Source organism: Neomonachus schauinslandi, chromosome X (assembly GCF_002201575.2).
Source record: "Neomonachus schauinslandi chromosome X, ASM220157v2, whole genome shotgun sequence".
Classification (NCBI taxonomy): domain Eukaryota; kingdom Metazoa; phylum Chordata; class Mammalia; order Carnivora; family Phocidae; genus Neomonachus; species Neomonachus schauinslandi.
The window spans coordinates 57,405,674-57,428,810 of NC_058419.1; the positions used below are offsets into that span (position 1 = coordinate 57,405,674).

Consider the following 23,137-nt stretch of genomic DNA (forward strand, 5'->3'; position numbering starts at 1 on the left):
GCTGAAAAGAGAGAGGTAAGTCTTGAAGGTAGAGGGGAAGAAGTTGAAAATGGTCATGTCTAAAAGCTCATGCTTCCCCACTATGTAATAGACAGTCATCTCTGGCAGGTGTAGGAGACTTAAGAATAAATGGTCTGTAATACCTCTCCTGGGGAACAGAATAGGAAACCAACTAAAGGAACCAGTAGGATTACTAGGTAGCACTGGGGTGCCTTGTAGAATATGGTCCTCTTAAATAGAAATGTTTTTGGACATTTAAGAGGAGTTGACATTAATAAAACAAAGAGACAAAACCAAGCCCAAGTGTCATAAAATATGGATATTTTATTCCAGCTCTGGGGAATGAAAAAAAAGGGGAACACATTCTTTTGCACACCATTCTAATTTAGCTGACATTAATTTGAAAAAGCTAAAGCAAATATGTATATGTATCTGTATAAATATTTATATATACACATACATATTTCATCAGTGTTTATATATTTACTCTATTTTTGTTTTTTAATAAACACCCTTAAAAATCATTAAATGCATCCCAATACTTCTGCCTCTTCATCAATCATTTAATACTGTTTGGATTAAATTCACAGTTTGTGTTTTAATCCCTTATGTGATTGGTCAAACTGTACATTACATTAGAATGTGAGGGAAAAACTTTGTTTAAAAGTTATACCCTAAAAAAAAAAAAAAAAGTTATACTCTCTGTGTCACGGTTACCCTTTACATGATTTTTTCATCATCGTTTTCAACTTCACACATCTTGTAGTTCTCTACGCAGACTATTTCAGCTTCTAGTGCTGTACATATCTACATCTTCTGGATGGGACTGCCCGTGATCCATGAGCTTGGGGTCAAGCATAAACTGTGTAGCACCTGATAAAGCATTAAAATGAAAAAAAATTAGTCATTCATTTTACAAATATATTGTTGGTACTGGGAATACAGCAGTGAATAAAACAAATAAAAATCTGTCAATATGACCTAACATTTAAGTTTGGCAACATAGACAATAAATTAAGTAAAAGATATTATCAGATGGTGGTAAGTGCTATGCAAAAAAATAAAACAGGGAGGGGCATATAGAGCACTTGGGTGACTTACAATTTTAAACAGGGTGGCCTTAAAAAAAAGGTGGTAACTGAGCAAAGAACTGAAGGAGGTGAGGGTGTGTGCCCTGTAGATATCAGAGGAAAATGCCTTGAAAGTATAAGGGACCTGAGGCATGTCTGAGGAACCACAAAATGGTCAGTATGACTGGAACAGAATAGGTAAGATGTGGTGATGGTGGGTGCAATGAGAGTGATAGGAGACATGATCAGATAACAATAGAAGGCTAAGCCATATAGGTCCATGGTAAGGTGTTTCTCTCTTATTTTAATGCTAGATGGACAGTTTTGAGAAGAGAAGTGACACGATGTTTTATTTTTTTATAAGATCACTCTTGGGGCACCTGGGTGGCTCAGTCAGTTAAGCGTCTGCCTTTGGCTCAGGTCATGATCCCAAGGTCCTGGGATCGAACCCCATGTTGGGCTCCCTGCTCAGTGGGGAGCTTGCTTCTCCCTCTCCTCTGTGCTTGTGCTCTCTCTCGCTATCTCTGTCTCTCTCTCAAATAAATAAAATCTTCAAAAAAAAAAAAAGATCACTCTTGTCTGTAGGGAGAAGAGACTACAGGGAAATTAGGGTGGAAGCAGGGAAACCAGTAGCAATGGAGATGGTAAAAAAAAGACTGGATTCTGGATAACTTCTGAAGGTAGAATGGGCAGGATTTCCTAAGTGGACTGAATATGTTATGTGAGAGAGACTCTAACTTAAGAAACTGGAAGGATGGAGTTGACATTTACTGTGATAGGGAATAATGTGGGAGAAGCATGTTTGGGGGAAGGCAAGATAAGTGTCAAGTTTTGGATGTGTTAAATTTGCATTGCTAACTAAACATCTCAGTACAAATGTTGAGTCATCTGTTGGAAATGTGAGTCTCTAGAGCTCAGGAGAGGCCTTTGGCTGCTTTATAAATTTTACAGTACTAATTTACATATGGCATTTAAAATTATCTATGAGACCATCTAGAGCATCAGAGAAGAGGTCTAAGCAATGAGTCCTTTGGATACTCCATTTTTTTTAATTTAATAAGGAGAATGTATCAGAGAAGACAGAAGGAACAGCCTGTCAGTGAAGTAAGAGAACCAAGAGCAAGTGGTATCCCACAAGCCAAGTGAAGAGATCTGTTTCAAGGAAGAGGGAGTAATCACTTGTGTTAAAAGTTACTGATGAATCCATGGAGATGGAGATTGAAAATGGACTGGATTTGGCAATGTGTTGATCATTGGTGATCTTGATAATCTGATAGTGTGCCAGACAAGATACTACATTATTTTCATGCATTATCTCACATTACCACCATAAGATAGATAATATTTTTATATTATCCTTGTTTTATAGGTAAGGACTTTTTAATTTACAGAGGTTAAGAAAATTGACCAATCTCACTTAGCTGATAAATGGAGCCAGGACTGAATCCAGGTTAGTTTGACTCCCTAAAACAACAACCCTGACTCTTGTAAAATGGGGGCTAGAGTAGTAACAATGTCACACAATTATTTTAGTATTCAGTATAATAATACATACAAAGTGTTGCATATAATACCCTGTGCATGGTAAGTAGGCAAGAAACAACTATTTTTATATTTACTTTGTGATGTAAGATTAAAAATATTTTTTCAGAAATTTGCTTTTAAGTGTTTTTCAAAATCTGATTTAAAATAATTTAGTTATATTTGGGAAACGTATCTTTTTCCCATAGAGGAATTTAATTTCCAGTTTTATGATGAAAACAAAGGGGAGAAATAGATTTACACACAATGATTTATTTTATGTCTATCTCTTCAGAAACTTTTCTTTTAAGATTTTATTTATTTATTTATTTGAGAGAGAGACAATGAGAGAGAGAGCATGAGAGGGGGGAGGGTCAGAAGGAGAAGCAGACTCCCTGCTGAGCAGGGAGCCTGATGCGGGACTCGATCCCGGGACTCCAGGATCATGACCTGAGCCGAAGGCAGTTGCTTAACCAACTGAGCCACCCAGGTGCCCCTAGAAACTTTTTCTATTTCATAAAGTGTGATATACCTATATGTAACTTCACTACCACATATGTTTAAAAAAAACCCAGATCATAAGTAATCACTATCCATACACTGATATAGTTCTCCATAGGATAGAATAATTTTTTTTTTTTAGGATATTAATTCTTAATATGGGGTCCCTTTGGGGGTCTATGGATAGAATTCATGTGATCTATGAATTAAGTGTAGGAAATTTGTCTTCATTTTCATTAACCTTGGACTGAAAATGAACATTTTCTTCAATAATGAGTGGAGGCAAAACCACAGTATTATTAGGAGGACCTTAGATTTTGTCACTAACAGAAATCACAAATATTTTCATATCATGTTGCAGTTGCAAATATTTTGAAATATTTATACTTATCACTACTTCAAAACTATGGCTTTTATTAGATCTGTTAGGTACTGTTGTTTAATACATTTAAAGAAGCACATATATTACCATGTATTTTGTTTTATCCACTTAAAAGCATTATTCTGAGAAGGGGTCCATCACACACAGGAAAGATTAAGAAACTGGTTCTGCCAGCTTCTTTCGCAAATGTATTTTTACTGCCACCTGGTGGAAGTCTTTGCTCAGCACAAGTGAAAAGTGTCCTAGGAAATAGTTTCCTTCTTCATCAAACATATTATAGTAAGCATATGACAATTATTTTATATAAGTCTGAATGTACCTAATTTGCTCAACAATGCCCATCAGTTGACTAAGTTCTCTAACACTTCTACTTACTTCCTTAATACATATTCTTGTCCAAAGTCTAGTCAAAACTTCAGCTCACCCAAATTTGAAATGCCCCATTGCCTTTAGATCTCTACCTTTCAAAATTTTTTGAAAGGCTTCAGAATTTTAATTTATCCATAGCTTATGTCAGACATTATTAACTAGAGGAATATGCATAGAGAATTACCTGTGGAGCTCTTCCTAGAATCCACCTGCTTAGAGGCCTCACCTCTGAAGATTTTAATTGGGTAGAGTGAATTTTAGAAAACAAACAACTCCAGTAACTATAACATGGATCCCTCTAGTTTAGAACCACTTAGCCTAGGTCATTTGTTTTGTGCCTTTTTAAAAAGATTCATCTCCTGCTTGTCTGAGTAACTAAGGGTTACACCTTTCCTCTTAGAAATTTCTTCACCCCTTAAACTGATCAAGGGCTCTCTCCTCCCAAAGGATTAGCAGTAATAAAACTCTCCTTGAATCTTAATCCCCTAACCCATTAGAATGCTTTTCTTTGTACTTTATCATATTTTTAATCTTTCATAAAAAGCTGTTTTTATACTTAAAAGTTTTTTAGAAGACTTTTTAAAAAGCTGGTGTTATCTTGTTGTGATGAGCATTGGGTGTTTGTATGGAAGTACTGAATCACTATATTGTACACCTGAAACGAGTAACTGTATGTTAACTAACTGGAATTTAAATAAAAACTTAAAAGCTGGTGTTACAATAAACAGAAAAGAATAAAGATGTTTAAAGTCATAAAATAACAATAAATTATTATCTTAAATAGCCACTGTGTGACATCTATTCACTGATAATTTAGTTTATACATTATTTATATTTTGAGCAAGTTAGATATAAAAAATGGGACAGATCACTAATAAATTTCGAAGTTAGGATTTTAAAAATTCTATTTTTGTTTCTTTGTATAAAATTGATATTCAGCATTCAGCTTATAAGTAATTGAAATACTTATACTAGACACTGCAATATGTATGAAGGCAGCCACAGACAATACATAAATGAATGAGTGCAGCTGTATTCCAATAAAACTTTATTTATAGACACTAAGATTTGAATTTCACATAATGTTCTCTTGTCACAAAATACTTCTATTTTTTTTTTCAACCATTTAAACCATGTAGGGCGCCTGGGTGGCTCAGTCGTTAAGCGTCTGCCTTCAGCTCAGGTCACGATCCCAGGGTCCTGGGATTGAGCCCTGCATCGGGCTCCCTGTTCCAAGGGAAGCCTGCTTCTCCCTCTCCCACTCCCCCAGGTTGTGTTCCCTCTCTTGCTGTGTCTCTCTCTGTCAAATAAATAAAATCTTTAAAAAAAAAAAAGTAAATAAACCACGTAGAAACCATTCTTGGCTTGTGAAATTTACAAAATAGATGGTGAGCCAGATTAGGCACAAAGGCCATAGTCAGCCAACCTCTGCTTTAGAGGTACATTAATCCTGTGAGAATATGAGAGATTTTATTCTTCTTTCAAAGAGGTCCATGTCACCAAATTTCCAAATTTGTTATTCCTAAAATAACATAATTTTTACTATAAATGTATATGAATGACAGAGAACTACCAAGCTCATATTAAGAGCCATAATATATAACTGGATAGTATATCCAACATATTCTGTATGGTGGTAAATGGTAGCTATGGCAAGGCTCTCTAGCTAAATAGTGTGCTCCCAAAGCTTGCTCAATGGAAATACTTGTTTATCTGCAAAATGGCTAATTACTCTGGGCAAATGATATTTTCTAACACTCACTGAGAATTTAGCATGTAACTGACATTGTACTTTGTGCTTTACATGCAGCATCTCATTTAATCCTCACAACTATGTGAGAAAAACACTATTATTTTTCTTCCCTTTATGGATTAGAAGACAGGCTTGAGGTATTAGATAATTTGTCCCTAGTAAGAGAACTAGCAAATGTTGGATCTAGGATTCAGTTTCAGGTCTTACTCTTAAATCTGTGCTCATAATCACCACTGTTTTCCATGTCTTGGACCTTTGGGATTGCATGTGAAATGTGGAAATGATAAATCCCAAAAGTATTCTGTATAATCAATTCTGAATGATATAAGATAAGGATGAACAGTACTGGCATATTTCTCTCCTTTACATGTGAACTCAGAATGTTTTTCACATACTACATTACCCATGACAAGTGGCTAAAGGGTTCTGGAATACAAATGTGTGAAGAAAAAACATGGGCTCGCAATAGTTTGGTCCCACTGATAAGCTGTAACGTGTTTCATCTCCACAAAGATATTCTTTAATTGACAGATATTTAGAAAATTGACAGAATATATTATATACTTGTGGGAATATGGTGAACTGTGGATTTTCAGAGTCTAAAACCTGCAAACCATTCTAGAACAGAGAAAGGGGAAGATGGCGGCAGAGTAGGAGGACCCTAGGCTCACCCTGTCCCGTGAATAAACTAGGTAACTATTAAATCATCCTAAATAACAGAAATTGACATGAAGACTGGCAGAACAAACTCCACAACTAAAGGCAGAGAGGAGGCCACATCAAAGAAAGTAAAAGGTGTGGAGACTAAGGTTTGGGAGAGAAACAGATGATGGCCACTATGGTGGGCAGGAAGCTACTGTCTTAGATAAGGGTGACAGACAAACACACAGAGGAGTGCACAGGGAAAATGAATTCCCCATAGCAACTGGCTTAGAAAGTGAGAGGAGCCAAATTTCAGAAGTGCTTGCAACCAGCAGGGCTTAAAGCCAGAGTTCTATATGTTAGTGGGCAGGGCTTGGGAGAGCCTGGAAGCATTGGAGCTGCTCTTGGAGAGAAGGTAGAGCAAACAGCCTGTGGACATAGTGGAAACAGCGATCTGAAGAGCATCTGGGAGCAGAATGCAGTGGTTATTTGCTCATCTCAGAGCATGTCCCAGAGAGGCAGCATTCACAAAGAGACACCTCAGAACAAAGGAACTGTCAGGCATCAATTACCTTCCCAGCCCTTCAGCACAAACAGAGCCATCTGCAGGAACCAGCACAGCCTCCACACTACCTAACTTGGTAACACCAAGGAAGTGCCCCTCCTAGTCACACCTGCCTCAGTCCCAGTGCAGCGGGCCCTTTGTGCAGAAGACCAGCCCAAACCCCTACCCAAACATGTCTCCCAACCAGGGAGATCTGCAGGGCCTTGGTTCTGTAGGTGGTGGCAACAGGTCTCATTTCAAAAGCAGACCAGAGCACAACTAGTTAAAACTTGCCACGTTCAGGCCAAGGACCAAACACTGCCCACAACAGGCAAAGAAAGCCTCTGCAAGCAAATGACCTGAAGAATAAAGTGGCCAGGACACAATAATAGAACACATGCAGCACATATTAGAGACATTCCTGGAAGCACCAGGCACTGGAGAATAGGAAACACTACACTAGATGGCACTATAAGATGTCTTCTTCATAAAGCCATTATCCTCCAGAACAGGAGACAGAACTGACTTTCCTAACACAGAGAAGCAGACACAGAGACTTAGACAAAATGAAAAGACAGAGGAATTTGTCCTAAATGAAAAAACAGGACAAAACATGACCAGAGACCTAAGTGAAACAGATATAAGTAACATGCCTGATAGAGAATTTAAATTAAAGATCAAAAGGACACTCACTGGAATTGAAAAAAATAGCATAAGACATAAATGAGACTCTTAAAACAGAAATAAAGAATAACAGAGTAGAGATACAGAGCTCAATAAACAAAATGAGAAAACACACTTGCTGGAATGAACACCATGCTAGAAGAAGGAAAGGAAAGAATTAATGACCTAGAAGACAGAGTAATGGAAAGTAATCAACCTGAAAAAAAGAAAAAAAAATTATACAAAACAAGAATAGACTTAGAGAACGCAGTGACTCCAGCAAATGTAATAATATTCATATTATAGGAGTCCCAGAAGTAGAAGAGAAAGAAAAGGGGATAGAAAATTTACTTCAGAGATAATAGATGAAAACTTCCCTAATCTGGGAAAGAAAACAGATCCAGTAGGCACAGACAATGCCCAACAAAATCAACAAAGCAGATCCACACCAATATAATTAAATGGCCAAATGCAGTGATAAAGAATAAAAAATTAAACAGTAGATAATTCCATACAAAGGAAACACCATCAGGCTATCAAGGGATTTATCTGCATAAACTTTGCAAGCAAAAAGAGATATGGGCAAAATCTGCAGCCAAAAATATTCTATTCAGCAAGGCTTTAATTCAGAATACAAGGAGACATAAAGTTTCCCAGACAAACAAAAACTAAAGGAGTTCATGACCACTAAACCACAGCTGCAAGAATATTAAAGGGGACTCTGAGTGGAAAGAAGAGATCAAAAGTGACAGAATACAGGTAGGAAACACAAAAACAGCAAAAGTAAATATTTCTCTAAAAATCAGACAAGGAACTCACAAAATAAAAGATATAAAATATGAAACCATACAGTTAACACACAGAGAGGAGAGGAATAAAGAATGGGTCCAAACCATTAAATAATATAGAGTTGTACACAGAAGATGTTATATATAAAACTGATGGTAATGACATATCAAAAACCAGTAATAGATATGCAGAAAATAAAAAGAAATCCAAATACATCACTAAAGAAAACCAGCAATCCACGGAAGAGAGAAAGAAAAGAAAGGATCAGAGCAAATAATCAGAAACAACCATAAAATAGGGAATATATTGGCAATAAATACATATCTAACAATCATTAGTCTGAATGTACATGGAATAAAAGCTCCAATCAAAAGACATGGGGTATCAGAATGGATTAAAAGACAAAACCCATCTATATGATGCCTAAAAGAGACTCATTTTAGACCTAAAGATACCTGCACATTGAAAGTGAGGGGACGGAGAAATATCTAACATGCAAATGGATGTCAAAAGAAAGCTGGAATAACAATACTTATATTGGACAAAACAAACTTTAAAACAAAGACTGTAAGAACAGTCAAAGAAGGGCACTATATAACCATAAAGGGAACATTTCAACAAGAATATAGAATAATTGTATATATTTATACACCCAACATGGGAGCACCCAAATGCATAAAACAGTTAATAACAAACATAAAGGAACTAAAGGAAAATAATCTAATTATAGTAGGGGACTTGAACATCCCATTTACATCTATGGACAAATCATCTAAGCAGAAAATCAACAAGGAAAAAATGGCTTTGAATGACACACTGGACCAGATGGACTGAACAGATATATTCAGAATATTTCATCCTAATTCTTTTCAAGTGCACATGGAATATTCCCAAGAATAAATCACATATGAGACCACAAAAATTTTTTTAACAAACTGAAAAAAATTGAAGAATACCATGAATCTCTTCTGACCACAACACTATGAAACTAGAAGTCAACCACAAGAAAATATCTGGAAAGTCCACAAATACATGGAGGTTAAATAACATGCTACTAAACAATGACCGGGTCAACCAGGAAATAAAGAAGATATAAAAAAGAAACAAAAATGTTGGAGAGGTTGTGGTGAAAGGGGAACCCTCTTACACTGTTGGTGGGAATGCAAGCTAGTACAGCCACTTTGGAAAACAGTGTGGAGATGCCTCAAAAAATTAAAAATAAAGCTACCCTATGACCCAGCATTTGCACTACTGGGTATTTATCCCAAAGACACAGATGTAGTGAAAAGAAGGGCCATATGCACCCCAATGTTCATAGAGCAATGTCCACAATAGCCAAACTGTGGAAGGAGCCAAGATGCCCTTCAACAGATGAATGGATAAAGATGTGGTCCATATATACAATGGAATATTACTCAGCCATCAGAAAGGATGAATACCCAGCTTTTACAACACCATGGATGGGACTGGAGGAGATTACGCTAAGTGAAATAAGTCAAGCAGAGAAAGTCAATTATCATATGATTTCACTTATTTGTGGAACATAAGGAAAAGCATGAAGGACATTAGGAGAAGGAAGGGAAAAATTAAGGGGTGGAATTGGGGGGAGAGATGAACCATGAGAGACTATGGACTCAGAAATAAACAGGGTTTTAGAGGGGAGGGGGTGGGGGGATGGGTGAGCCTGGTGATGGGTATTAAGGAGGGCACATACTGCATGGAGCACTGGGTGTTATATGCAAACATGAATCATGGAACACTACATCAAAAACTTATGATGTATTGTATGGTGACTAACATAATAAAAAAAAAAAGAACATACTTTTTGTGTTCAAAACAGAAGTTCAAAATTTTGGGACACAGAAGTAGAGGTTCTAAGAGGGAGGTTTATAGAAATACAAGCCTACATCAAGAAGAAAAATATGAAACAACCTAATCTTACACCTAAGGAGCAGGAAAAGAAAAACAAACAATACCTAAAACCAGCAGAAAGAAGAACATGATAAAGATCAGAGCAGAGACAAATGATACACAAACTAAAAAAAACAAACACATAATACAAAGGGTCAATGAAACCTGGTTTCTTTGAATGAGGTGGTTCTTTGAAAAAATTGATAAAATTGGGGCGCCTGGGTGGCTCAGTTGGTTAAGCAACTGCCTTCGGCTCAGGTCATGATCCTGGAGTCCCTGGATCGAGTCCCGCATTGGGCTCCCTGCTCGGCAGGGAGTCTGCTTCTCCCTCTGACCCTCCCCCCTCTCATGTGCTCTCTCTCATTCTCTCTCAAATAAATAAATAAAATCTTTAAAAAAATTGATAAAATTGATAAATGTCTAGCCAAACTTATTAAGAAAAAAAAAATGGGAAAGAACTCCAATAAATAAAATCATAAATGAGAGAAGAGAAATAAAACCAACACCACAGAAATACAATTATAAGGGAATATTATGAAAATCTATATGCTGACAAATTGGTCAACCTAGAGGACATGGATAAATTTCTAGAAAAGTATAAACTACCAAAACTGAAACGGGAAGAAATAGAAAATTTGAATGGACCGATCACCATTAACGAAATTCAATCAGTAATCAAAAAAATCCCAAACAAACAAAAGTCCAGGACCAGGTGGCTTTACAAGGGCATTCTACCAAACATTTAAAGAAGAGTTAATACCTATTCTTCTTAAACTATTCCAAAAAAATAGAAAAGGAAGGAAAATTTCCAAATTCATTCTCTGAGGACAGCATTACCCTGATACCAAAACCAGATACAGACACCCCTAACAAGGAGAACAACAGTTCAAACATCTCTGATGACCAAAGATGCAAAATTCCTCAACAAAATGCTAAGAAACCTAATCCAAAAATAAAAATCATTCATCACAATCAATTGGGATTTATACCTGGGTTGCAAGGGTGGTTTATTTTTCACAAGTCAATTAACAGATTACATCACATCAATGAGAGAAAGGATAAGAAACATGTGTTCATCTGAATAGATGCAGAAAGAGCATTTGACGAAGTACAACATCCATTCATGATGAAAACTCTCAACAAAGTAGATTTAGAGGGAACAAACATCAACATAGTAAAGGCAATATATAAAAAACCCACATTAACATGATAATCCATGGGGAAAAACTGAAAGCTTTTCCCCTGACAGGACCAAGACAAGGATATCCACTCTCATCACACTGATTGAACACAGCACTGGAAGTCCTAGCCACAGCAATCAGACAACAAAAAGAAATAAATGAAAACAAATTGGTAAAGAAGTAAAACTTTCACTCTTTGCAGCTGACATGATACTATATATAGAAAACCCAAGAGACCCCACCAAAAAACTGCTAGAACTGATAAAAGATTTCAGTAAAGTCGCAGAATACAAAATCGAAGTACAGATATCTGTTGCAATTTCTGGTACACCAATAGTGAATGAGTAGGAAGTAATTAAGGAATCAATCCCATTTTTGAATGCACTAAAAACAATAAGATAGCTAGGAATAAGCTTAACCAAAGAGGTGAAAGATGTGTACTCTGAAAACTATAGAACACTTATGAAAGAAATTGAAGACGACACAAAGAAATAAAAAGATATTTCATGCTCATCGAAAGAAGTACAGATATTGTTAAAATGACTACACTACCCAAAGCAATCTACATATTTAATGTAATCCCTAACAAAATACCACCAGCATTTTTCACAGAGCAAGAACAAACAATCCTAAAATTTCTATGGAATCACAGAAGACCCTGAGTCACCAAAGCAATCTTGAAAAAGCAAAGTAAAGCTGGAGGCATGATAATTTGGACTTCAAATTGTATTACAGAACTGTTGGGGCGCCTGGGTGGCTCAGTCATTAAGCGTCTGCCTTCGGCTCAGGTCATGATCACAGGGTCCTGGGATCGAGTCCCACATCGGGCTCCCTGCTCAGCAGGGAACCTGCTTCTCCCTCTCCCACTCGCCCTGCTTGTGTTCCTGCTCTCGCTATCTCTCTCTCTGTCAAATAAATAAATAAAATCTTAAAAAAAAAATTGTATTACAGAGCTGTAGTATTCAAAACAGTATGGTAATGGCACAAAAACAGACATACAGATCAATGGAACATAACAGAACTCAGAAATGAACCGAAAACTATATGGTCAATTAATCTTCGACAAAGCCGGAAAGAAAAACTAGTGGGAAACAGTCTCTTCAACAAATGGGGTTAGGAAAACTAGAAAGTAACATGTCAAAACATGGATACTAGGAGCACTTTCTTACACCATACACAAAACTAAAGTCAAAATGGATTAAAGACCTAAATATGAAACCTGAACCCCTAAAAATCCTAGAAGAGAGCATAGGCAATAACGTCTCAGAAATCGGCCGTAGCAACACTTTCCTACAAAGGTCCGCTGAGGCAAGGGAGAGAAAAGCAATAATAAACTACCAGGACTAAATCAATATAAAAAGTCCTGCACAATGAGGGAAATAATCAACGAAACTAAAAGGCAACGTACTGAATGGTAGAAGATATTTGCTAAAGACATTGCCAATAAAGGTTTACTATCCAAAATATATAAAGAACTTATACAACTCAAAACCTGAAAAACAAAAAATCTAATTAAAAAATGGGTAAAAGGAGGGGGAAAAGATGGCGGAGGAGTAGGGGACCCTATTTCAACTGGTCCCCGGAATTGAGATGGATATCTACCAGACCACTCTGAGCACCCACAAAACCAGCCTGAGATGTAAGAAGATCTGGATCTCTACAAACAGAATATCGCAGGCAGTTGGTTTTAAGGTACGAAGCGGAGAGCCGTTGATTCTGCGGGCAGACATCGGAGGATAAATGGCAGCGGGAGGGTGCTTGGCCATGGGGATCCTACACGGCCAGTGAGTGACAGCCTCACGTGCTGTGGACGGGGCACAGACTTGCAGACCGCTAGCGTTGGGAAAGGACTTTAGGGCAGGCCCTAGGGTGGAAAACCAGACTGGCGGGGTCATGCGCACGCGAACCGCAGCCGCCTGGGTAGAAACCAGAGCGACGGTCGCGTGCATGGGAACTGCAGCCTACGAGACGGAAACCCGGTGCGCCGAGGTCACGCTGGTGAACTGAAACCCCCGGGGTGGAAACCTGGACCGGTGGAGTCGCGCACACACGAACTGGGAGCTGCTGGTGGTTTTAGAAGCACAAAGGGCAGAGAGGTGCCCCGACCTGGAGGCAGGACTGGGAGCGCTGTGGAGGGGCGCACAACCCAGGACGCTGCAATTTATAGTAGCACGGACAGAAACGGAGATAGTGTGGCCTGGAGAGCTCACTGAAGAACAGACTGTGGTCTCTCTGCTCTGAGGCAGAGGGTTGGAAATGGTCTCTTCTGCTCTGACTTGCGGAAGAGACGTGGAAAGCCGCCAGGGAAAGGCGCCAGAGAACAAAATCCCCAAAGACTGATTCCCACTGAGCCCATCCCCCACCACGAGGGTGCAGGGCAACTCCGCCCAAACAGGGTTGCCTGAGTAACAGCACGGCAGGCCCCTCCCGCAGAAGACAGGCTGTGAAAGCAGGAGGCCAGCAACCCTAAGGTCACAAGGAAACAGGTGCATCTTGCTTGGGTTCTGGTCAATAATTTGGACTCTATACATTCCCTCAAACACCCATCAACAGAATGACTGGGAGGAGGAGCCCCCCAAACAGAAAAGACTCAGAGATTATGACTTATGCTGCAGATTTACAAATGGATGCAGATATAACCAAGATGTTGGAGATGGAATTCAGGCTAGCAATTGTGAAGACAATGGCTAGAATGGAGAAATCAATTAATGGCAACGTCTCTAAGGGCAGAAATAAAAGGTGAATTGGCAGAACTTAAAGATGCTATCAATGAGATCCAATCCAATCTAGATAATCTAACTGCTAGGGTAACTGAGACAGAAGAGAGAATAAGCGAGCTGGAAGACAGTATAATAGATAAAAAGGGAAAAGAGGAGGCCAGGGAAAAACAACTCAGAATCCATGATAATAGAATCAGAGAAATAAGTGACACCATGAAGTATTCCAATGTCAGAATAATTGGAATCCTGGAGGGAGTGGAGAGAGAGGACTAGAAGATGTATTTGAGCAAATCATAGCTGAGAACTTCCCTAATCTGGGGAATGAAACAAACATTCGAGTCAGAGAGGCAGAGAGGACCCCTCCCAAGATCAAGGAAAACAGGCCAACACCCTGGCATGGAATAGTAAAACTTGCAAATCTTAGAACCAAGGAAACCATCTTAAGGGCACTTAGGGGGAAGAGATTCCTTACGTACAGAGGGAGGAACATCAGAATAACGTCAGACCTATCCACAGAGACCTGGCAAGCCAGAAAGGCTTGGCAAGACATATTCAGGGTACTAAATGAGAAGAACATGCAGCCAAGAATACTTTATCTGGCAAGGCTTTCATTTAGAATGGATGGAGAGATACAGAGCTTCCACGACCAGCAGAAGCTGAAAGAATATGTGACCAATAAGCCAGCCCTGCAAGAAATATTAAGGGGAGTTCTATAAAAGGCGAAAGGCCCTAAGAGTGATATACAACAGACATTTACAGGGACAATCTATAAAAACAACGTCTTCAAGGCAACATGATGAAAATTAATTCATATCTTTCAATAATCACTCTCAATGTGAATGGCCTAAACGCTCCTATAGAACGGCACAGGGTTGCAGATTGGATAAAAAGACAGGACCCATCCACATACTGTCTACAAGAGACTCATTTTGAACCGAAAGATACATCCAGACTGAAAGTGAAGGGATGGAGATCCATCTTCCATGCCAGGGGACCTCAAAAGAAAGCTGGGGTAGCAATTCTTATATCAAACAAATTAGATTTTAAGCTAAAGTCTGTAATAAGAGACACAGAAGGACACTTTATCATTCTTAAAGGGTCTATCCAACAAGAAGATCTAACAATTGTAAATATCTATGCCCCCAGCTTGGGAGCAGCCATCTATATAAGCCAACTGTTAACCAAAATAAAGAGTCATATTGATAACAATATGTTAATTGTAGGAGACCTCAATACTCCACTCTCAGCAATGGACAGATCATCTAAGCAGAAAATCGACAAAGAAACAAGAGCTTTGAATGATACATTGGACCAGATGGACCTCATAGATATTTACAGAACATTCCACCCTAAAACAACAGAATACTCATTCTTCTCAAGCGCACATGGAACTTTCTCCAGAATAGAACATATACTGGGTCACAAATCAGGTCTCAACCAATACCAAAAGACTGAGATTATTCCCTGCATATTCTCAGACCACAATGCTCTAAAACTGGAAATCAATCACAAGAAAAAATTTGGCAGAAATTCAAAAACTTGGAAGCTAAAGACCACTCTGCTCAAGAATCCTTGGGTCAACCAAGAAATCAAAGAAGAACTTAAACAATTCATGGAAATCAATGAGAACGAAAACACATGGGTCCAAAACCTATGGGATACTGCAAAGGCGGTCCTAAGGGGGAAATACATAGCCATCCAAGCCTCACTCAAAAAAATAGAAAAATCCCGAATTCACCAACTAACGCTACACCTTAAAGAACTAGAGAAAAAGCAACAAATGACGCCTAAGCCATGCATTAGAAAAGAAATATTAAAATTAGAGCAGAAATCAATGAATTAGAAACCAGAAACACAGTAGATCAGATCAATGAAACTAGAAGTTGGTTCTCTGAAAGAATTAATAAGATTGATAAACCACTGGCCAGACTTATCCAAAAGAAGAGAGAAAGGACCCAAATTAATAAAATTATGAAGGAAAGGGGAGAGATCATGACTAACACCAGGATAGATCATTATTAGAAATTATTATCAACAACTGTATGCCAATAAACTGAGCAATCTGGATGAAATGGATGCCTTCCTGAAAATCTATAAGCTGCCAAGACTGAAACAGGAAGAAATTGACAACTTGAATAGGCCAATAACCAGTAACGAGACTGAAGCAGTGATCAAAAGCCTCCCAAAAAACAAGAGTCCAGGGCCTGATGGATTCCCTGGGGAATCCTACCAAACATTCAAAGAAGAAATAATACCTATTCTCCTGAAGCTGTTTCAAAAAATAGAAACAGAAGGAAAACTTCCAAACTCATTCTATGAGGCCAGCATTACCTTAATCCCCAAACCAGGCAAAGACCCCATCAAAAAGGAGAATTTCAGACTGATATCCCTGAAGAATATGGATTCCAAAATCCTCAACAAAATCCTAGCTAATAGGATCCAACAATAGATTAAAAGGATCATCCACCACGACCAAGTGGGATTTATCCCTGGGAGGCAAGGGTGATTCAACATTCGCAAATCAATCAATGTGATAGAACACATGAATAAGAGGAAGGAGAAGAACCATATGGTCCTCTCAATTGATGCAGAAAAAGCATTTGACAAAATACAACATCCTTTCCTGATTAAAACTCTCCAGAGTATAGGGACAGAGGGTACATTCCTCAAGGTCATAAAATCCATCTATGAAAAACCCACAGCGAATATCATCATCAATGGGGAAAAGCTGAGAGCCTTTCCCTTAACATCAGGAACACATCAAGGGTGCCCACTCTCACCACTGTTGTTCAACATAGTACTAGAAGTCCTAGCAACAGCAATCAGACAACAAAAAGAAATAAAAGGTATTCAAATTGGCAAAGAAGAAGTCAAACTCTCTCTTTTCGCAGACGACATAATACTTTCTGTGGAAAACCCAAAAGACTCCACCCTCAAATTACTAGAATTCATCCAGCAATTCAGTAATGTGGCAGGATACAAAATCAATGCACAGAAATCGGTTGTTTTCTTATACACAAACAATATAACTGTAGAAAGAGAAATTAGGGAATCAATTCCATTTACAATAGCACCAAAAACCGTAAGATACCTTGGAATAAACCTAACAAAGAGGTAAAGAATCTATACTCTAGGAACTACAAAACACTCATGAAAGAAATTGAAGAAGACACAAAAAGATGGAAAAATATTCCATGCTCATGGATCGGAAGAATAAACATTGTTAAAATGTCTATGCTACCCAGAGCAATCTATACCTTCAATGCCATCCCGATCAAAATTCCAATGGCATTTTTCAAAGTGCTGGAACAAACAATCCTAAAATTTGTGTGGAATCAGAAAAGACCCCAAATCGCCAAGGAAATGTTGAAAAAGAAAAACAAAGCTGGGGGCATCACGTTGCCTGATTTCAAGCTATATTACAAAGCTGTGATCACCAAGACAGCATGGTACTGGCACAAAAACAGACATACACCAATGGAACAGAATAGAGAACCCAGATATGGACCCTCAACTCTATGGTCAAATAATCTTTGACAAAGCAGGAAAAAACATGCAATGGAAAAAAGACAGTCTCTTCAATAAATGGTGCTGGGAAAATTGGACAGCCACATGCAGAAGAATGAAACTCAACCATTCTCTAACACCATTCACAAAGATAAACTCAAAGTGGATGAAAGACCTCAATGTGAGACAGGAATCCATCAAAATCCTAGAGGAGAACATAGGCAGTAACCTCTTTGACATCGGCCACAGCAACTTCTTTCAAGATACATCTCCAAAAGCTAGTGAAACAAAAGCAAAAATGAACTTTTGGGACTTCATCAAGATAAAAAGCTTCTGCACAGCAAAGGAAACAGTCAACAAAAGAGAGAGGCAACCCACAGAATGGGAGAAGATATTTGCAAAGGACACTACAGATAAAGGGCTGGTATCGAAAATCTAAAGAACTTCTGAAACTCAACACCCAAAAACCAAATAATCAAGTCAAAAAGTGGGCAGAAGAGGTGAACAGACACTTCTCTGAAGAAGACATACAAATGGCTAACAGACACATGAAAAAATGTTAATCATCATTAGCCATCAGGGAAATTCAAATCAAAACCATACTGAGATACCACCTTACACCAGTTAGAATGGCAAAAATGGACAGGGAAAGAAACAACAAATGTTGGAGAGGTTGTGGAGAAAGGGGAACCCTCTTACACTGTTGGTGGGAATGCAAGTTGGTACAGCCACTTTGGAAAACAGTGTGGAGGTGCCTCAAAAATTTAAAAAGAGAGCCCTATGACCCAGCAATTGCACTACTGGGTATTTACCCCAAAGACACAGATGTAGTGAAAAGAAGGGCCATATGCACCCCAATGTTCTTAGCAGCAATGTCCGCAATAGCCAAACTGTGGAAAGAGCCGAGATGCCCTTCAACAGATGAATGGATTAAGATGTGGTCCATATATACAATGGAATATTATTCAAGCATCAGAAAAGATGAATACCTAACTTTTACATCAACATGGATGGGACTGGAGGAGATTATGCTAAGTGAAATAAGTCAAGCAGAGAACGTCAATTATCATATGGTTTCACTTATTTGTGGAACATAAGGAATAACATGGAGGACATTAGGAGAAGGAAGGGAAAAATGGGCAGGGGGAATTGGAGGGAGAGATGAACCATGAGAGACTATGCACCTGAGAAACAAACAGGGTTTTAGAGGGGAGGGGGGAGGTAGGATTGGTTAGCCCGGTGATGGGTATTAAGGAGGGCATGTACTGCATGGAGCACTGGGCGTTATACGAAAACAAAGGATCGTGGATCACTACATCAAAAACTAATGATGTATTGTATGGTGACTAACATAACATAATAAAATTTAAAAAAAATAAAATAAGATTAAAAAAATAAAAACAGTAATAGAGAAAAAAAATAAAAATAAAAAATGGGTAAAAGACATGAACATACATTTCTCCAAAGTGGCCATACCAATAGCCAACAGACACATGAAAAGTTGCTAATCATCACGTATCATCAGGGAAATGCAAATCAAAACTACAATGCAGTATCAACTCACACCTGTCAGAATGGCTAAAATCAACAACACAAGAAACAAAAGGTATTGGGGAAGATGCAGAGAAAAAGTAACCCTATTGCACTGATGGTGGGAATGCAAACTGGGGCAGCCAGTCTGAAAAACAGTATGTAGGTTCCTCAAAAAGTTAAAAATAGAATTATCCTATGATTCAACAACTGCACTAGTGGGTATTTATCCAAAGAATATAAAAATACTAATTAAACAGGGCACGTATTAAATGGTGCACTGGGTGTTATATGCAAACAATGAATCATGGAACACTATATCAAAAACTAATGATGTAATGTATGGTGATTAACATAATCAAATTAAAAAAATACTAATTCAAAGGGATACAAGCACCCCGTGTTTGTAACAGCATTATTTACAATAGCCAAGATATGGAAGCAGCACATGTGTCCACTGACTGATGAATGCATAAAGAAGATGTGGCAGAGGATTTAAGATGGTGGAGTCGGGGGACCTTAAGCTTGTCTCATCCCTTGAACACAGCTACACAAATATCAAATCATTCTGAACACCCAAGAAATCTGAGGACAGAGAGAACAAACTGCACATCTACAGGTAGAAAAACAGCCACCTTTGGGAAGGTAGATGCTGTGGAGAGTTTAAAAGAACTGTGGGTGTGGCAGAGCAGAGGGAGCCCTGATCATGGAGGAGCAAGAGAAAAAGAGAGAGAGAAAGAGTGCAGGGAATGCACAAGAAAAACTCTTCCCCAAAACTACTAACTGGGAAAACGAGAGGCGCTGACTACCGCAAGTTTTTATAAGCAGCAGAGCTCAAAATCAAGTTTTAGAAGTCTGCACTATCACTGGGGTCATGCCTGGTGGGTTTCGTGATGCTCCGGTAGGGAAGGAAGGCGGGGAGACCCAGGAGCTGGCAGCATGGTCTGAGGATCCCCTGGGTCACATGAGGAGAAAGTTCCTGTTCCTCAAGTGCACTTGGGAGTGATGTCACGGCATCTCTGGGGACAAAAGAGCTGGCAGTACCAATGTGCTGCCCTGTTCACTAGTATAGGAACAAAGATACCAGCTGTGGGGAGCAAACCTTGGCGCTGGCTTTTCAGTGTGCCTTACATAAACTCTGAACCACTGCACACTCGTGCTACTGCTTTTCTGGGAAAGACCAGCACAGGTCACAACACAGCTAAGCCCTCACCCACAGGATCAGTGCAGGTCCACACCGAGTTGGTCCCTAAAATTTGTAGTTTTGAAACCCAGATGCAGGCCTGAGATAAAACACAGGAGTACTGTGGTGCCTGGCAGGCAGATAGCTCGGACACCCCCAGAGAGGGTAAAGACAAGGATCCGATGGAATCTGGGGAGACACAAAGAGGCGATTGTTTGCTCTTCGGTGAGGGCTTCCTGAAGAGTGGCGGGTATGAATTCCCTGCTCCAGGGACAAGAGAGCAGGGTGAACCTTCCTCCCCCACTCCTCCTCCACCTGTTAGCACTAACCGACTTCAGGGAGCAACACAGAACCACTCAGTGGAGGCCAGAGCTGCTTCCACCAAGCCCTGTCCCCCAGTGCCCTCCAGGTGCATCTTCACTAGGGCAAGTGTGCATGACAATCAGTGCAGCAGCACCCTCCCCCAGAAGATTAGCACAAACCCCTTGCATGCACCAAGTCTACTGATTCACAGAGTGCTGCAAAGCTTCAGTTCTAAGGGAAATGGGATCCACCTTTCTTTCTTTCTTTCTTTCTTCATTCATTCATTCATTCATTTATTTATTTACATCTACTTTTTAACAAGCAGACCAAAACACAGCTATTTTAACCTTGCCACACAGTAGACATGGTCCAAACACCCCTCACGGCAGGCCAAGGAGAAACTCTGCAGAGTACTGCCCTGAGGAAAGGAGTAGCCAAAACACAAGAGCAGAGTGCACACTCTGAAACACCTCATGAAGCACTAGGTCCAAGACAGTACAGGACCTCTTCTTAAAATAGCCATTACTCTCAGGAGCGGAAATAGAACAGGCTTTCCTAACAATAAGAAACAAAAAAACAGTGACCTAGACAAAATGACAATATGGAGGAATTTACCCCAAAAGAAAGAACAAGAAGAAATGACGCCAGGGATTTAATCAATACAGATATAAGTAAGATGCCTGAACCAGAATTTAAAATGATTATATGGATCCTAGCTAGGCTTGAGAAAAGCACAGAAGACACTAGAGAATCCCTTATTGCAGAGGTAAAAGAACTATAAGCTAGTCAGGCCGAGGTAAAAAATGCTATAACCAAGATGAAAATCTGACTAGATGTAACGATAAGGATGGATGAAGCAGAGGAATGAATCAGTAATATAGAAGATAAAATTATGGAAAATAATGAAACTGAAAAGAAGAGGTAAAAAAACGTACTGGATCATGAATGTAGATGTAAGGAATTGAGGACTCCTTAAAGTGTAATAACATTCAAATCAAAGGAGTCCATGAAGAAATAGAGAGACAAGGAGAGGCAGAACGTTTGTTTGTGTGAAGTATAACCGAAAACTTCCCTAATCAGGGGTAGGAAACAGACATTGAAATCTAAGAAACACAAAGAACTCCCATTAAATTCAACAAAACCTGGCCAACACCAAGACGTATCATAGTCAAATTCACAATATACACAGACAAGGAAAGAATCCTGAAAGCAGCAAGGGGGAAAAAAGTCCTTAAATAAGAAGGGAATGCAGATCAGGTTTGCAGCAGATCTGGCCACAGAAACATGGCAGGGCAGAAGGCAGTGACATGATATATTCAAGTGCTGAACGGGAAAAATACACAGCCAAGAATACTTTATACAGTAAGGCTGTCATTCAGAATAGAAGGAGAGGTAAAGAGTTTCCCAGAAAAACAAAAAATAAAGGAGTTTGTGACCGCTAAACCAGCCCTGCAAGAAAAATTAAAGGGAACTCTTTGAGTAGGGAAAAAGATGACAAAAAGCAACAAAGACTAGAAGGGAAAGGAGAACATCACCAGAAACACCAATTTACAGATAACACAATGTAACTAAATTCATATCTATCAATAGTCACTCTGAATGTAAATGGACTAAATGATCCAATCAAAAGATATAGGGTATCAAAATGGATAAAAAAAGAAAGACCCATCTATATGCTGCCTACAGGAAACTCATTTTATACCTAAAGACACCTGGAGATTGAAAGTGAGGGGATGAAGAACCATCTATTATGCTAATGGATGTCAAAAGAAAGCCGGAATAGCCATACAGCCATACATTTACCACATGAACTAGATTTTAAAGCAAAAACTGTAACAAGAGATGAAGAAGGGAATTAAATCATAGTTAAGGGGTCTATCTCTCAAGAAGATCTAACAATTGTAAATATTTATACCAATAGAGAGCTGCAAATATATAAATCAATTAATAACACACACACTGAAACTCAGTGATAAGAATATAATAACAGCTGGGGATATTAACACCTCACTTATGGCAATGGACAGATTAAGCAGAAAATAAACAAAGAAACAATGCCTTTGAGTGACACACTGGACAAGATGGACTAAACAGATATATTCAGAACATTTCATCCTAAAGCAGCAGAATAAACAAATTCTTTTCGAGTGTACATGGAACATTCTCCAGAACAGATCGCATACTGGATCAAAAATCAGGTTTCAACAAGTACAAAAAGATTGAGATCATACCATGCATAGTTTCAGAACACAACACAATGAAACTTGAAGTCAACCAAAAGACAAAATTTGGAAAGACAACAAATACATGGAGGTTAAAGAACATCCTATTAAAGAAAGAATGACTTAACCAGGAAATTAAAGAAGAAATTAAAAAAAAAAATACATGGAAACAAAGAAATGAAAACACGACAGTCCAAAACATTTCAGATACAGTAAAGGTGGTCCTAAGAGGGAAGTATAGAGCAATACAGGCCTACCTCAAGAAGGACTAAAGTCTCAAATGCACAAACTAATCTTATACATAAAGGGGCTAGAAAAAGAACAGCAAATAAACCATAAAGCCAGC

The 23,137-nt window shown here is 38.7% G+C and overlaps 1 protein-coding gene across 3 annotated transcripts in view; it reads right to left on the bottom strand.

Annotated features, from left to right (window-relative positions):
- Nucleotides 1–304: 304 nt before the first annotated feature.
- The window catches only part of APOOL (apolipoprotein O like), a 130,920-nt gene continuing 108,087 nt past the window's right edge, over nt 305–23,137 (bottom strand). For all 3 annotated transcript variants that reach the window (XM_044911689.1, XM_021691620.1, XM_021691559.2), the window contains one exon: nt 305–873. In XM_044911689.1, the coding sequence (XP_044767624.1) occupies nt 785–873 (89 nt within the window). In that variant the 3' untranslated portion in view covers nt 305–784. The remainder of the gene's footprint in view (nt 874–23,137) is intronic.